Genomic DNA, 15682 nt, shown 5'->3' on the forward strand with positions numbered 1-15682 from the left:
GTTAGAGATGCAGGCTGCCCTGGAGGGATGCACGCGAGGCTGGGGGAAAGAGTACCCCCGGCGGTTGTGCGCCTTCTTCGCCTCCCGTGCACAGGTCAAGCCTCTCCCCTCCCGCCCTCTCACCCTCCCAACCTTATTTAGAAACCGTGTCCCCGAGACAGGAAGGGCGGCGGGCCGAGAAGCACGGAGCGTCCCGGTCTCATTTCCTTTCGAATCCCCCTGTGGAATTTCATTTCATACGGTGAGGAAATCGGAGCGCGAGACCGTCGGCTGGTCGGCTGCTCCGGGGCGCCTCCCCCACTCGCGGCTGGAGACAGGCAGCTCCCGGGCGCAGGTCCGGCCGAGTCTGGGGGCGGGGAGACGCGGCCCGGCTCCAACCCAAGCAAGTTAGCAGTGAAAATAGCTGCGAGCCTGCGTTGTACCAGGCACGGGTCTAAGCCTTTTACGCATTACCTCTAATCCTCCCAAGTCTCTTTACGGGTGAGGAAACGGACGCCGAGAGGTTGAGCAATTTGCTCAAGGTCACACAGCTGGGATTTAAAGCCACAACGTTTGTAAATCGAAATCCTGTGTTCTTTGTGCACGTTTCTCTGCCTGATAGGTAGGTAGTCCCGGGCTGAGGTGACAGCCGGAAGAGGGGAAGGAAAGGTAGCCGACTGATCTGGGAGCGTTTCTCACCTGGGAGAGGAGGGGGCAGGCTGGCCCAGCGGGAGCAACTCCGCTCCATCCCCGCCTGGCCCCCGAGCGCCGCGAACCGGGTGGGAGGAAAGTGAGAGCCGGGAAGCCGGGCGGGGCGCTCCGGGAGGGAGGGACGGAGGGACGCGGGAGGGGGGCTGGCGGGCGGGCGGGCGGGCGGGGGCCTGACCCTCCCAGCGGCAGGCGGCCCCGCCCCTCGCTGCCCACAGCGCCCGGCCATTGGAGAGGCGCGCTGTCCGTCCCGCCCCGCCACCGCCCAGCGAACCTCCACAGCGCCGCGGAGGGCTGGGGCGGTGAGAGCGGCGCGGTGCTGGGTGCTGGCGGTGTTCGCCCAGACGCAGAGTGGACGCGGCCGGCGCCGGCTAGGGGCTAGGGGGCTCTCCGCCTGCAGCCATGACCCTCGCAGTCTGTCCTTCGGCCCCCGCCACGGGCGTCTAATATCCCACACAGTCGCGCGCAGCTGCCGAAGACCCGGCCGCTGCCCCTTCTTCGCCCTTGGCGCCTTATCACACTCCCTTCCCGGGAGCTGGGAGCAGCGCGGGCAGCCGGCGCCTCCGTGCAAACTGGGGGTGTCTGCTGGACCACCTCCCGCCGCCGCCGCCCCCGGCTCTGGCCATGGCCTGGCGGGGCGCAGTGCCGAGCGTCCCGGGGGCGCCCGGGGGCGTCGATCTCAGTCTGAGGCTGCTGCTGCTGTTGCTGCTGCTCCTGGAGCCAGCGCGGGGCTTCGGGGACGAGGAGGAGCGGCGCTGCGACCCCATCCGCATCTCCATGTGCCAGAACCTGGGCTACAACGTGACCAAGATGCCCAACCTGGTGGGGCACGAGCTGCAGACAGACGCCGAGCTGCAACTGACAACTTTCACGCCGCTCATCCAGTACGGCTGCTCCAGCCAGCTGCAGGTGGGCGCCCCCACCCCCACCCCTAGCGGGACGGGACCCCTTGGGCAGGGACGCCCCAAGCTAACACGTGGAGCCCTTGCCAAGCCAAACCCTCTGCCCCCTTCCAAGGCTGAAGGGTAAAACTATCCTGGAAAAGTGATTTACAACCCCACCCCCACTTTTCTGTCCCTTCTCAGGGACTGGAAGCCAAAACGTTGTGTAAGTCATCTGGCCTGCGAAAGAACCCACTCTTACACCCCGCCCTTCCGTTTTTCTCCCCTGCTCACCCGTGTCTAGCCAAGCCCCTAACCCCAGTGGAGCTGAGGGTTATCTTTGCCAAGGATTTTGGCGGCCGCTGTTCGGTGGGCGAGTCCCCAGCAGGGCAGCCAGCTGCAACTAAGACTTGGAAGGAGAGATAAGGAGCCGGGAACTTCTCCCTCTCAGACCTTCTTTCTCCCTCATATTTTGGGGTGGCTTATTAAATGAAACCCCCCTGCCGCGTTTTCTGCGGAGCGACCCCTCCTCGCGTCGTCCCGCATGACTTTAGAGGTCATGCAGGAAGGAATGGTTGGGTGGCTTGAGAGCGTTCTGATCCTCAGGGTTGAGGGCAGGTTTAGGATTTGGTGGAGAGAAAACACAGTTTGGGGAAAAGGTGATAGTGTGTGGTCAAGCTCCAGGAAGGTGATTGGCATATTGGAAGGTTGTTTTTTTTTTTTTTCCAGTCATTAAAAGTTTTAAAGCTTCTGTAATGATAGGGAAAATGTTCAACCTACAATAGGTGAAGAAATAATTTGCATATACAGGGTGGTTATAATCTTACAAAACCAAGAACCCATTCATTTTTTTAAAAAAAGGAACCGAAAGAGATTTTTTTAAAAAGGTTAGCACTGGTTGTGTTTTGGTTGGTGAGGCTCTGAGTGAGTTTTAGAAATTTAGACAAGAGAGAACTTGGGAAGAAAAACAGAGGGTAGTTGTCCAGGCTGAAAGCTTCAGAAATCCATGATTGTGGTTATAGCTTCCAAGAGATAAGAAATAGGCAGGCAGCTTACTTAGTAGGTGTGTGTTTTTACACAGGTCATTTTAAAAAGTTGGACTGTGGTTTCAGAAAGATGGTCGGGATTAGACCTGTTGCTGCTGAAACACTCCCTTTGGAGTGTTCAGAACTTTAGAACCAGGTTATAAAAGCTTCAGAAATGATCCACTAGCTCTCAGTTTGGAAACAGCACATATCCTGACATCAGTGGCAATTTTGTTGGAGAAACAGCTTTTGCAGGGATATATATTTTTAATTACATGTATCCTGGGGAAGCAGCCAAGCTGTTTTGAAGGACAGGACTGGATCCCTTTACATGCTGGAAAATAGTGACTTGTAACTCTAGACTTCATAGACAACATCTGTAAGGAGCCAAGCTGACTGTTTATCAATGCTGGAGGAATTGAGGACAGCAACTGGACTCTGTCCTGCTGGTACTGCTGTTCCAGAGACCTGATATTTATATTTTCCTATTATGCTTTATTATTATTCATTGAGGAAATCTGGCCAAACAAAGCCCTGGTGACCAGAGACCCCAACCTGCACCCCATCCTTGGGTCCACCAGTGTCTCAATTAGGACATTTTCTGTTTCAGTATGGGACTGATTAACAAAATAAATTTGAGGGGATAAAGTAGAGAAAAGAGAGAATATAAATAGGAGAAAAGCCGGATCTATAATTTTTTTTACATTTATTTTTATGGTGATAAAGAAGTGAGGACCAAAATAAATTACCCCATCACCAGAATGACCCAGTCATTCGATTAGTCTGTTCAGCTCTTTGAAAGAGGGAGATGCAAAGTCAAGTCCTAAGGTTTATTTTCTTAAGCGTTATGCAAAAAAGGGGTGATGTAATTCTTCAGGCCCTTTTTATATATTTATTTATTGACGGTCTCCGGGAAAGGATTGCTAGAACCCAGGAAGCAAAGTGTGCATGCGATGGATTTTTTTAAGCACCCTAGTCTGAGGTCAGAGTAAACAGTCAGAGTCCCTATAGCTGGTTTAAAAGTTGATAAGTACTTTTGCCTGGAAGCATTCGACTCCGCTTCGTGCAAGCATATGGTCAGACTTCCAAGTCATTGTTTTCTTTGTTCATTTCATTACTTTTCCAGTTCTTCCTTTGTTCGGTTTACGTGCCAATGTGCACAGAGAAGATCAACATCCCCATCGGCCCGTGTGGGGGCATGTGTCTTTCAGTCAAGAGGCGCTGTGAACCCGTCCTGAAGGAATTTGGCTTTGCCTGGCCCGAGAGCCTGAACTGCAGCAAATTCCCACCCCAGAATGACCACAACCACATGTGCATGGAAGGGCCGGGTGATGAGGAGGTGCCCTTACCTCACAAAACCCCCCTCCAGCCTGGGGAAGAGTGCCACTCCGTAGGTACCAACTCGGATCAGTACATCTGGGTGAAAAGGAGCCTGAACTGTGTTCTCAAGTGTGGCTATGATGCTGGCTTGTACAGCCGCTCGGCCAAGGAGTTCACGGACATCTGGATGGCCGTGTGGGCCAGCCTGTGCTTCATCTCCACCGCCTTCACCGTGCTCACCTTCCTGATCGATTCCTCCAGGTTCTCCTACCCTGAGCGCCCCATCATATTTCTCAGTATGTGCTATAATATTTATAGCATTGCTTATATTGTCAGGCTGACTGTAGGCCGGGAAAGGATATCCTGCGATTTTGAAGAGGCAGCAGAACCTGTTCTCATCCAAGAAGGACTTAAGAACACAGGATGTGCAATCATTTTCTTGCTGATGTACTTTTTTGGAATGGCCAGTTCCATCTGGTGGGTTATTCTGACGCTCACTTGGTTTTTGGCCGCGGGACTCAAATGGGGTCACGAGGCCATCGAGATGCACAGCTCTTATTTCCACATCGCTGCCTGGGCCATCCCTGCTGTGAAAACCATTGTCATCTTGATTATGAGGCTAGTGGATGCAGACGAACTGACCGGCCTGTGCTACGTCGGGAACCAAAACCTCGATGCCCTCACAGGTTTTGTGGTGGCTCCCCTCTTCACGTATTTGGTGATTGGAACCCTGTTCATCGCTGCTGGTTTAGTGGCCTTGTTCAAAATTCGATCCAATCTGCAAAAGGATGGGACAAAGACAGACAAGTTGGAAAGGCTGATGGTTAAGATCGGGGTCTTCTCGGTCCTGTACACGGTGCCTGCCACATGTGTGATTGCCTGCTATTTCTATGAAATCTCCAACTGGGCGCTCTTCCGGTATTCTGCAGATGACTCCAATATGGCGGTGGAAATGTTGAAGATTTTTATGTCTTTGCTGGTGGGCATCACCTCAGGCATGTGGATTTGGTCTGCCAAGACTCTGCACACCTGGCAGAAGTGTTCTAACAGATTGGTGAATTCTGGGAAGGTAAAGAGAGAAAAGCGAGGGAACGGTTGGGTGAAGCCTGGGAAAGGCAACGAAACTGTGGTATAAGGCTACCCGGGCTCCATGCTTTCCAAATTTTGAAGGTGGGGGGAATGCTAGCATTTTGGCGCAAGTGCGACTAAAAGTTTCCTGCAGTGTATCTCAGTTTGAGCAAACTGGCAACACATCAGTGACCCCTATAAGCCACTGCCACCTGCCCCCGCCCCCCGCCACTCCCCTGCATCATAAAAGGAATGATTTTGCTGCAGACTTTGGAACGATCCAAAATGGAAAAGCCAGTTAGAGGCTTTCAAAGCTGTGAAAAATCAAAACATTGATCACTTTAGCAGGTCGCAGCTTGGAGCGTGGAGGTCCTGTCTCGATTCCAGGAGGGTCCAGGGCGATACTGCTTTTCCCTGCAGAGTGAGATCTGGGCTGTGAGTAGGTAACTCGCAAGGAGAAAGATTAACTTTTTTAACCCTTAAAATCTTAAATACTAACTGGGTCTTTCAGATAGCAAAGCAATCTCTAAACACTGGAGACACTGGGTTCAGACAAGTGTTACAAGAGTTTTATAGTTGGGCTGATCTAACATAAACAGTTTCTGTGCTGTGCTGTCTGCTGTTTAGGGCTTTGTGGATTGCTCTCTCAAGAGGTGGTGTCAGAACCTTTCAGTGCCTTTGTCATAAAACAGAATTGTTTGAAAAAAAAAAAAAAACAAAAGTACTGTACAAACACACGTAAGGTATCCAGTAGATTTTTCTTCTGTCTCTTCCTCTTAAATTTCAACATCCCTGTTTTAGACTGCTGCTGTTTTCTTCGTTTTGCATTAATGACTCAAAATAGGTATTTTTATAGGATTTTTTTTTCTTTTTTTTTTCTTTTGCACAGCAGCATGCCTAATGAGGGGGAAAGTAAGGGTGATTCACTTTCTGACAATCATTTAATTCAGAGGAAAATGAGATTTATCAAGTCGACTTACCTTACCGACCCCGGAGACCTGTTGCATTGAGCAATGGAGACTTAATATATTTTACTTTGTGTGATTACATCTATGCAGACGCCAGTCTGGAAGAGCTAAAATGTTAAGTTTCTTGGCAACTTTGCATTCACACAGATTAGCTGTGTAATTTGTGTGTGTCAATTACAATTAAAAGCACATTCTTGGACCATGACATAATAGTATACTCGACTGACTTTAAAACCATGGTCAGCTTGCATTCTCAGAATGATAGTGCCTTTCTTTTCTTTAGCATAAGAATGTTATCAGTCTAGTCTATGACCAGCATGAAGACTTTTCTGTTCTGTAGAGAGAACTAAGGACAGCTAATCCAACTACTCGGTGCAGAATTGCTTCCTAGTAATTGGCAAAGGCTCCTTATAAGATTTCATTGGAGGCGGTGTGGCCCGGAGTATTTATATGGTGCTAATGAATCTCTAGGATCCCAGCCAGGAGCTGGGTTGGTTAGTAGGGAATAAAGTGTAGACCATATGAAGTGAACTGCAAACTCTTAACAACACAGGTCTTAATTGCCTTTTGCAGGGGTATCCAGAGCTTTTAAAAGTTATGCTTTATGTTCCTCACAATGGGGTACCCCCCTAGCAGCCTCTCAAAAAGTTGCAATTCTTTTAAAATTGTAACTGGACTCTCTCTTAACCTGCCTTAGGCCTTCTAATCGCCAGATCTCCGGGACAAATGGTTGACAATGTCACAGGTCCTTGTAGCTCATACCTATTTTGCTTCAGCAACTACTTTGCAATGACTCACTTATTATTTATTCATGCCCCACCCCACCCCCCTTTCAGAAACAGGTAGGAAAACTCTTTTATCACATTTCTTTGTGGAAAAACATTTCCATGGACTCAGATTCCCTAATAGGTGGTCAGATTCTGGAAATACATGTGTCCTTTCCCATCCTTTTTGAGCTGTGGTTTGACACTTTGCTTTCTTTGTTTTCTGGGGCTCCTGAGCCGTCTGAGGTAAAGATGCATAGAAGGTCTGTTGTGTATTTTGGGAGGGAAAGTCTCCGGGCTCTGAGGACAGTTGCTGACTGGGTGCGGAGGGTCCCTGGTGTGTGTGTGTGTGCGCGTGCCAAGCCCCAGTACCTTGGCTGGACTCCGGGTCAGGGTTCCAGGAGCATGAGAAATGATCCCCAGAAGGGCCCGTTGAACTCCATCTGAGACCGTGTCGCCTCTGGAATACAAATGTGAACTCCCTGTGCTGCTTGCAGACAGTTCCCAGAGCTGCCCAGGGCCCGGGAACGTTCACCCAGGGGCAGGGCCTGCCCTTACTCACGCTCCGCTCCAGCGTCCTGGGAGTTGCGCGGAGACTCCAGCCCAGGAAGGGGAAGAAGGACCGTGCAGCCGGGGCACTGGCCTCACTTTACGACTGTAGGCCTCCGTCAGGCGCTTGTGTTTCTGATGGCTCGGTGGTCGTGTGACCCGGGCAGCACCCGGCAGAGGGCCCGGCACAGAGTAGGTGCTCGATATCTGTGAGAAATGAAATAATAATAATAAGAGGGCTTGGGTGAACCGCTCTGTCCGAGTTCGGGAGCAAACACGTCCCTTCCGCAAATGTCTGGCCTTCTCGGGGGAAAGTCCATTTGACCGGAAGTGGCCCTCCGTGCAGCCGGGATTAGGAGCCCTAGCTGTGTCACAGGGCTGTGGGCCTTTCCTTTCACATTCCAGACAATGGAGAGTGTTTACAGTTTCAGGAAAAGAGCTTTGTGGCTGCGGTCAGTTACGCGTTACCTTGACGTGACTGCATCACCTCTTCAGCTGGTATCTGTTTAAAAAAAAAAAAAAGTCAATTATTGGCACATTTATGAGTGCCCACTCTGTGTAAAGCCCCGTTGTTAGGCATCTTTGGGGACGTGGAGGAGTGCAGGCTTTGTCCTCCCCACTGGCCTGGACTGAGGATGTGCCTGGGTCTGCCGAGTGTTGCTCTTGGAAGACGGGCCTCTGTTTCACAGTCTCCAACCCATCAACCACTTCCTGGGTCTTTCTGCCTTTCCTATCTCTCTCATCCCTCCCCACGATTCCCCGCTCGTCAGCTCCAGGGGTTTTGACAGGATGCCTCAGCCCAGTTTCATGACCAGCTCTGTGGAGATCCCCCAGGAAAACACTGAACACTGGCCGAAAGGATGTGAGCTCCCACACCTCGTGGGGATGGGGGGGGGGCAGGCCGCTCAGGGCTCAGGGTGTTTCGTGTGACGTGTGCAGGGGAATCTGAGGACATCTTGCTAGGGAAAAGGTTAGGGCTGGGGTTTTTTGAAATCTAGAATAAGTAGGGATGATTGTAGCTTCCCCCCAAACGCCTTGGCCTCTGGAGATTTTATTCAATGGGGTCCCAGGGCACCTGTGTCCACCCTCCACTCTGGCAAGCCCCTCTTTCTCTTCGCAAAGGCGACCCTTCAGGGCCGAGGAGCACGGGGTAGGGTGCAACTGGCCAGAACCGTCTGGTTGAGCTACTTGGTTGATTCATATCCTTTTCCTCCCATTTCCTGAACTCTAAGAAGGCTTCTGAGCCACCAGTTTGCTCAGGGTCCTGAAACCACAGAAGGCAGTGCCGCTGTTTCTTTCCCTGAGATGCTCTCTGACTTTCCTCTCCCCAGTCACTCCCTCATCAGCACCCTCAAACCCAGGATCAGGACAACTTCTGTGTTGATGTTCTGAATTGTGACTTTACCAGCACCCTGAGCTCTGTCTTCTCTGGTGCCCTCCCACCCCCCAGCGTTCCCGGTCACTGAATTCAGGCCTTACTGTGTTAGCAATGGAGCTGGGACCTGAGGACATGGAGGAGCTCACCAGCCTCAGCCCTGGAGCACAGACTCGGTTTACCGGGATGTCACCAGGCTGGTGTGGCCTGTGGCTTCTGGGGAGGTGGCCCTAGCAGCAGTCAGTGGGGAGAGCCACAGAGCACGGACTTTGGAAGGAGCCCCCAGGATCGAGCTATGTCCTGATTTTCATTCTGTGATGGGAGAGATTGGAGGGAGTTAGTGGCCTTTCCAGCCAGTTATGTCCAGTCACTGGACTCAACAGTTCTGGGTGTTCTTTTATTGTATTTGGGTTGAGTCCTCCTCTGATTTTCCTAATGTTGGGCGAAGGACCCAGGTTATCATTTTCCTCTGGGCCTAGGTCATAGATCTTGGAATCTCCTAGAAGAGCATTTTGCTCCTCCCAAGGATCAGGTACCAGAGCCTTAAATAATGGATTTTGTTTCCCTGTGGCCTGCTCAGAGCTCTCTGCCACTGCATCTTATCACACGCATGTGCGGTCATGGCCCGCTGACTCTCCCCGAGAGGGAAGTGAACCCTGACCCTCTCCAACAGGCCTCTTCCCCTCCGGTGGCCCATTTGCCCTGTAGCAGCCTGTTCCTGTTTCTGATTTATCTTACTTCCCTTCTTCTTCTTTGCACCAGCGAATTCCTCGTATTTGCCCAGGCAGTTGGGAGAGGGCCTGTTTGGGGTCCTCTGTGAGCCATGTCCTCCAAGCTTTGGTGGCTCCTTGATCTCCTGCCATATTCAGTATCTGACCACTGTCCTCTCAGAAGAGCTGAGAAGAGGGGCGGGAGCAGCTCTGCTCCCCAAAGACTGGTCTGTCTTCTCCCCCAGGATGTGCTCCTCTCCACGTCCTACTCATGGGCTTGGGCCCCAACCTGGTTGTGTGCTTTGGGAGGGGGAGGCCGCTCTCTCGCTGTCTTCCCCACTGGGGTATCTAGGTGGTTCTGAATTTTTTCCTACCTCACAGGGATGTTTTGAGAACTTGCAAAGGTCTGAGGGTGAAAGGCCCCTTGAGCTCTTTGCAGGAAAGGTGGAATCAGTGTCAAGCGTGATTCGTAAAGAGATGAACTGGGACTCAGCATCCTTGTGCAGCAGGCAGGCCGTGCCCTGTGGCCTGTCCTTGGATCCCGTGCCACCCTGCACCTCCAGCCACCTTGAGGCCAACCTGGGGTCTTCCAGATGTTCTACATAGAGGTACCAGGCACCTGCTACACTTGCCCTCATGGACTGCTGAATGTCAAAGGAAATGGACCCTGCTTTTAAGGATGTACAAACGTGTGTCTGCATTGATGTCTGTACTGTAAATTTCTAATTTATCACTGTACAAAAAAAATAAACTTTGCTATTTAATTTTTGTATTAAAGGAAAATAAAGTTTTGTTTATTAACTGGTCTGAGATGTGGCGTGTTCCTTGAGGTGCAGCAGAGCTCCCAGGAGGCACACCTTCCCAGCAGTGCAAAAGAGAGATTTGGGTCTGCAGGGAAGATTGAGAGGTTCTTTCTGAGAGCCTCTTTGTTTCTTTTTTGCTGGTGCTATTTTTCCCCTCTGGGATTTCTCCTGGGTCAGTAAACCCCCGAGGTCCAAGGTCAAGAGAATTTATTGCTCTCGTGGTCATCAGTATCACTGAAATCGTCACATGATGCTTTGGAGGAAACCGTAGTTCCCAAGCTGTAGTCTGTGACACCTCTTTCTGGCGTCTCCACTAGGCATGGCCATTTTTAGTATACTTTCCAAGCTCCTCTGACTTAATCTGGTGGCTTGAAAGTTTTTTGTATCACCACGAGAGCTTCAGGGGTCTTTAAAAGGGGCAGGAGGGATTTTTTTTTTTAAACATTTTCATTAAAAATTTTTTCTTCCTGTCATTTTTGTGTAATAGATATGGGAGTATGTCATATCAGTCAATCAAGATGATCATTTCCTTAGTTAATTTTATAAATGGGGTGGCCTATGTCTCCATATCCAGAAGTCATCAGATGAAGCGAATTCAAAGCTTTTACCAGAACACTTCATGGGAGCAAATAATAAGGACCACACAGACGCAGATGAAAGGGGAACCATTCCCATTGGAGATGTCTGCTGATGGCCCAGGAAAGAACATCAGCCCTCCTGGTTTGCCCTTAAATTACTTTCCACACCCTGGTTTTACCTGAATACCACCCTGTTTTGGTGTAAGGAAAGAGCCCAAGGAAGAAGGATCTGTAATACTATTCTCCTTCACTGCAGATTGCTATTGTACTTTTATCTGAAACCATAAATGAAGGAAGGTATGTAATTTAAATTCTCTTCCCTGTAAGACAGGCTGTGTTTCTCATTTCATTACCTACTCATTAAGTAGTTAGGAAGTTAAGGAAAAGTCAACACAATCTGGAATGAATTCATGATTGCACTGGAGGAACACTTTCCACATGAAAATAGTTTTACATTTACATGATTTCATCTTATTCTCATGGCATCTTTAAAGTAAGCCGGACAGGCATCGTCTTGTTTAAGGAAGAACTGAAACTTAGGGCAAGGGACTTGCCCAGGGAGTTAGCAGGTTGGACAGCCTGGTCTTCTCACACCCAGCCCATGGATTTTTGTTGTGGTCTTACACACAGTGGTGAGTGGGTGTGTTCACCCAAAAGACATGTTGGAGTCCTACCCCCTATACCTGTGAATGTGAACTTTTTTGGAACTAGGGTCTTTGCAGACTTAATCAGGTTAAAGCGAGCTCATACTCCATTCGGGTAGGCTTTCGTTCAGTGGCTGACATCCTTATAGTAAGGGGGCAGTTTGGACACAGACACTGGGAGGAGAGATCGCCTCATGAAGGTAGAGGGACAGGTGAGGGTGATGCAGCTACCCGCTGGGCCAGAAACCCCAAGGATGGTCAGTCCCTCGAAAGCTAGGAGGGAGCAAGAATGGTTCTTCATCAGAGCCTCCAATGGCAACCCCACCGACACCTTGACTGTGGACCTCTAGCCTCTTAACTGCACAAGAATACATTTCTGGGTCTGAAGCCACCCAGTTTGTGACCATTGGTTATGGCAGCCCTAGGAAACGAAAACATGCTCGATTCCTCTGATTCCTTCCACCCCTGCAAACCCTTTAGTGGGAATGGGTAAATGTTTTGGCAGGCAACTCTCTCAATAATGAGAGCTGGCCATGAGCTTCTGTTGTTTAAGGATTATGCAGCATAAATCACCCGGGCAAGTTTCTTTATCTGCAAACTGGACACCTCTAGAATCAACCCCATGATCCCTGACACTCAACTGGCTCGAACTGGTCTTGGCTGGTCTCCCACCCACCCACCCCCAATGGGAGCTCTGTGTGCAGGGCCAGGACCTTGACTGGAATGTGGCCCAAGGGTTTTTAGCATTTCTGTCCTGAGAACTGATTTTTTTCTTTCCCATTTTAGCTTTCACATGCAATCATAATTTTAAAGTTGAGCTCACTCTTGACTAGAGAGGTCAGCCTCGGCTTCCTGTCTTCGGAGGTTCTGTGAACAGAAACAAACCGCGCTTGGAGAAGGCGGTCATCCTCTCTCCATTTTCCTTCTCAATGCAGCAGGGTTGGAGGAATGGGATCATCTCGCTAGATGTTGTGAAAATGTTGGACATGCAAAGGTATATCCCAAAAGGCTTTCAAAATGGGCCTTGGTGCCACCTGAAATTCCTAAAATCATCCTGTCTTCTCTCTCAGCTTATTCTCAGGCTATGAGAAGCCACACATTCACCTGCCCTCACACAAAGGATTCCAATGTCTCACTCCCAGGAGAGAGAATAAAGATTTTAAAGAACTTACTACATTTCACCTCAGTGTCCCAATATTTATTAGCCTCCCACGTGGTTTCCTCTCAGTGCCTGATCCTGTTTTCACCTACCAGCGTGTTTAATCTCCTGGCGCACCCACCTTCTCAGTAACTTTCTTTTTAAGAGATGAAGGGATTGGCTCTCCAAATTTTCTAAAATGCCTGAGGGTTGCATCATTTCATAGGTAGGAGGCTAAAGGGTGGAGTATAAAGCCATGAGATGGAACTGATAAATCACAGGGAGCAATCCGTTCTCGCTTTGCCTCTCACTCTCTGGCTTTTTCATAGGTGTTTCTCCTTGCCTAAAATGCCCCTTCCATCTTTCTTCAAAGAGGAAAGTTGTGTCTGTTCTTCATTCAAGACTCGGGTCTTAGAGCATCTCTTCTGGGAAGACTTCCTTGACTCTCCTCCTTATACTTCTGGCCTTTTGTTCTTACCATAGGGTGACTCTAAGCCCCTGCGCTGCCAACTCTGGGCACCGTCAAGGCACTATTGGTAATGGTCTCTTCATGTGTCCATCTCCCCACTGGACTGATATCTCTGGGGGTAACTGGGTGCCCAAAGCTGCCTGCCTGTGTGCTCTTGGGGTCTGGCCCTCGCTGTGCCTGACACAGGGCACGAGTCACCAGAATGTCTATGGAAAGAAGACAGGAGGGAGGCAGAGCTTTAAAACTGTGTTAGTTAGGGGCTGGGGGTGGGGGGTTGGTGACCAATGTAACCAGCATAGGAAACAAATCAAAGCTAACAATAAGAGCCATCACATAGGCAGGACTTTCTGGAAAGACGCTCTGGCAAAAATTCTCAAAGAAAATTCTCTAGTCTCAAAGGCAGTTTTGAGAATGATCACCTACCCCCTGTGCTGCTTATTTTTAGTTGTCTTTCTTTCCTTCTTTTTCCCTCCTTCCCCTCCCCAGCAACATGTGCTGCGAGCCTACTGTTTGTAGAATACTGGGCTAGGCCGGGGAAGGGAGAGATGGAGTGCTTGTAAAATGCCGCAAAAGACAAGGTCTAACTCAGAGTCCAAAAGTGCAGATGACAAAACAGAGAAAGAATTCAGCTGTTATTAACAAGCTTAAAACTCCAAACCTGGAAAAACAAATCCTCTACTGCTTAGTAAATATTTGTTGAAGAGCTGAATGAGGGCCCATCATGCACCAGCCACTGTCCTGGGAGAGCCCTGCAGGGGACAACAAGATAAATAAGATACGACGTCTCCCTCCAGAAGTTCATCGGCTGTACAGCACGTCTGCGGCTATCCCTACCCCCTGAAGGATCCGTGCTACTCTTCTTAGTGCATTTGCTATGTAATTTTTCCCTAACCGATGTTCCAGGACCTTGCTGGTTTCGCTTGCAAAGAGCAGCTCTGAGTACCGAGTACAATGAGAAAGCGTTCATCAAACTGTTGTCGTCTCATCATTTAATCCCGAAAATGACACTTCTGCCTCAATAGGTAAATGTGTAGGGAGGCAAGAGGAAGAGGAGAGAGGAAGGAGTGGGTCCCAGAGACCACCACCCTTAAGATTTGGTCTGCTCATCACAAACACTGGCTGATCGGCTGGTTCCAGTAAGAAATAAAACATAAAACATACTCATGAGGGGTGCCTGGGTGGCTTGGTTGGTTAACCGTCTGCCTTCGGCTCAGGTCGCGATCCCAGAGTCGTGGGATCAAGTCCTGCATCTGACTCCTTGCTCAGCGGGGAGTCTGCTTCTCCCTCTGCTTGTGCTTCTCCCCTGGCTTGTGCTCTCTAAGAGATAAAATCATTTAAAAACAAACCCAGAATGTACCCATGATGTGCCACGGAAGGCATCGAGTCATCAGAATGGCTCACCAACCACCCCTGAGCATCTTTCCCAGCCCCCGTGTTACTCTGGATTATTTGCTCTGAAAGGACGGCTGTGCAGGTGGCTCTGCCTTGTGTCCTCCAAGCCGCGTTCCCTCGTTTCTCTCCTGTCGTAATTCTACAAATACAAAGAGTGGAAGTGTAAAAAGTCATGTGGTCAATCCCCATTTCCTCGTTCACCCAGAGGGAGAGGAATAAACGTGCCAATCAGCGTGCGGAGGAGAGTGGCCCCGGGTGCAGGCAGCCAGTCACTCCGGAACTGGAACTGGAGGGAAGGTGGCCCGAGGCCAAGTTAGGAAAGGCCTGGGAGGCCGCGCTGGGCACAGTGCGAGGGCAGGGAGGGCTCGCGTCTGCCTTGGGCTTTCCGCGCAGCTCGCCCGGCTGCTGACCGGACTGCGGGCTGGACACCAGGCAGAGGCCGGCCCACCGGTTTGGACGAGAAACCACGAAGGCCTGAGGGAAGGTGGTCGCAGAGAGAGAGAAAGGCCGGGGCCACGTTCTGAGAAACCACAACGCGAGGTGGCCTCCAGGGCCCCTGGTCAACAAGCCGAACCTTTGCTTTCTGGCCGGGGGTGTTTCAAGGCCAGAAGCTTTGTTTGCTCCGAGCACCTGATGCAGCCCGGTCCCTGCACCGCCGGGGTCAGAGAAATGACCACCTGCTCTGAAGGGCCTCTGAAATTTGCCGAACACGGCCCAGGCGGCCCTGGGGAGCTGGTCTTTTCCCGAAGGAGGCTCCCTCCCTGGAAGGGCATGGGTCGGCCTGACACTGTTTGCGCGTGGCTGGAAGGGACAGGGAGCTTGTGAGCAGAGGGTAGTGTCTGGTTGTTCCTAATCGGCGGGGGCCCCACCACCTCCTCTGGACTCAGAGTTTCCTATCAGGACACGCTTCCTAGAATAGCTGATGCAAATGCCATAGTAAGGGCTGAATTTAGGACAAACTTAATCCCCAGTCGTGTCTTTCCATCTAGATTTTATTTCTTGACACAGTTTTCTGTGCCGGCTACGGTTCGTTATCAATAAAAGTCTGCACTGCCTACCCAGATCCACGGAAAAAGATATCATGGGCACACACATTTTTCCTAGTCCTCTTCCTTTGCAGTGAGAAATTCTGTATAACATTTTCCATAAGTAAAAGAGAGAACCACTTCCTAGCTTTTTTTTGGTGGTTTGTTTTTTTTTTTTTTTTTAAACAACAGACCTTCCTTTTGGATTTACATCAGCATTTAGCTAACTTCCTGAACACTTCACCCATTTCCTGAACTTATTCTGAGGAAGGAAAAACATCCTCCT

The 15682-nt window shown here is 50.2% G+C and overlaps 1 protein-coding gene across 1 annotated transcript; it reads left to right on the forward strand.

Moving 5' to 3' along the window:
• The first annotated feature begins 1162 nt into the window (after positions 1 to 1162).
• FZD4 (frizzled class receptor 4) lies at positions 1163 to 5689 on the forward strand. Its single transcript, XM_032852856.1, has 2 exons — positions 1163 to 1596; positions 3720 to 5689. Exons 1-2 carry the CDS (start codon positions 1312 to 1314, stop codon positions 5046 to 5048), a joined length of 1614 nt encoding a protein of 537 aa, XP_032708747.1. The 5' UTR covers positions 1163 to 1311; the 3' UTR covers positions 5049 to 5689.
• The last annotated feature ends 9993 nt before the right edge of the window (positions 5690 to 15682 follow it).

The sequence above is a fragment of the Lontra canadensis genome, unplaced genomic scaffold (assembly GCF_010015895.1).
Source record: "Lontra canadensis isolate GAN:19392208 unplaced genomic scaffold, GSC_riverotter_1.0 scaffold7, whole genome shotgun sequence".
Lineage (NCBI taxonomy): Eukaryota > Metazoa > Chordata > Mammalia > Carnivora > Mustelidae > Lontra > Lontra canadensis.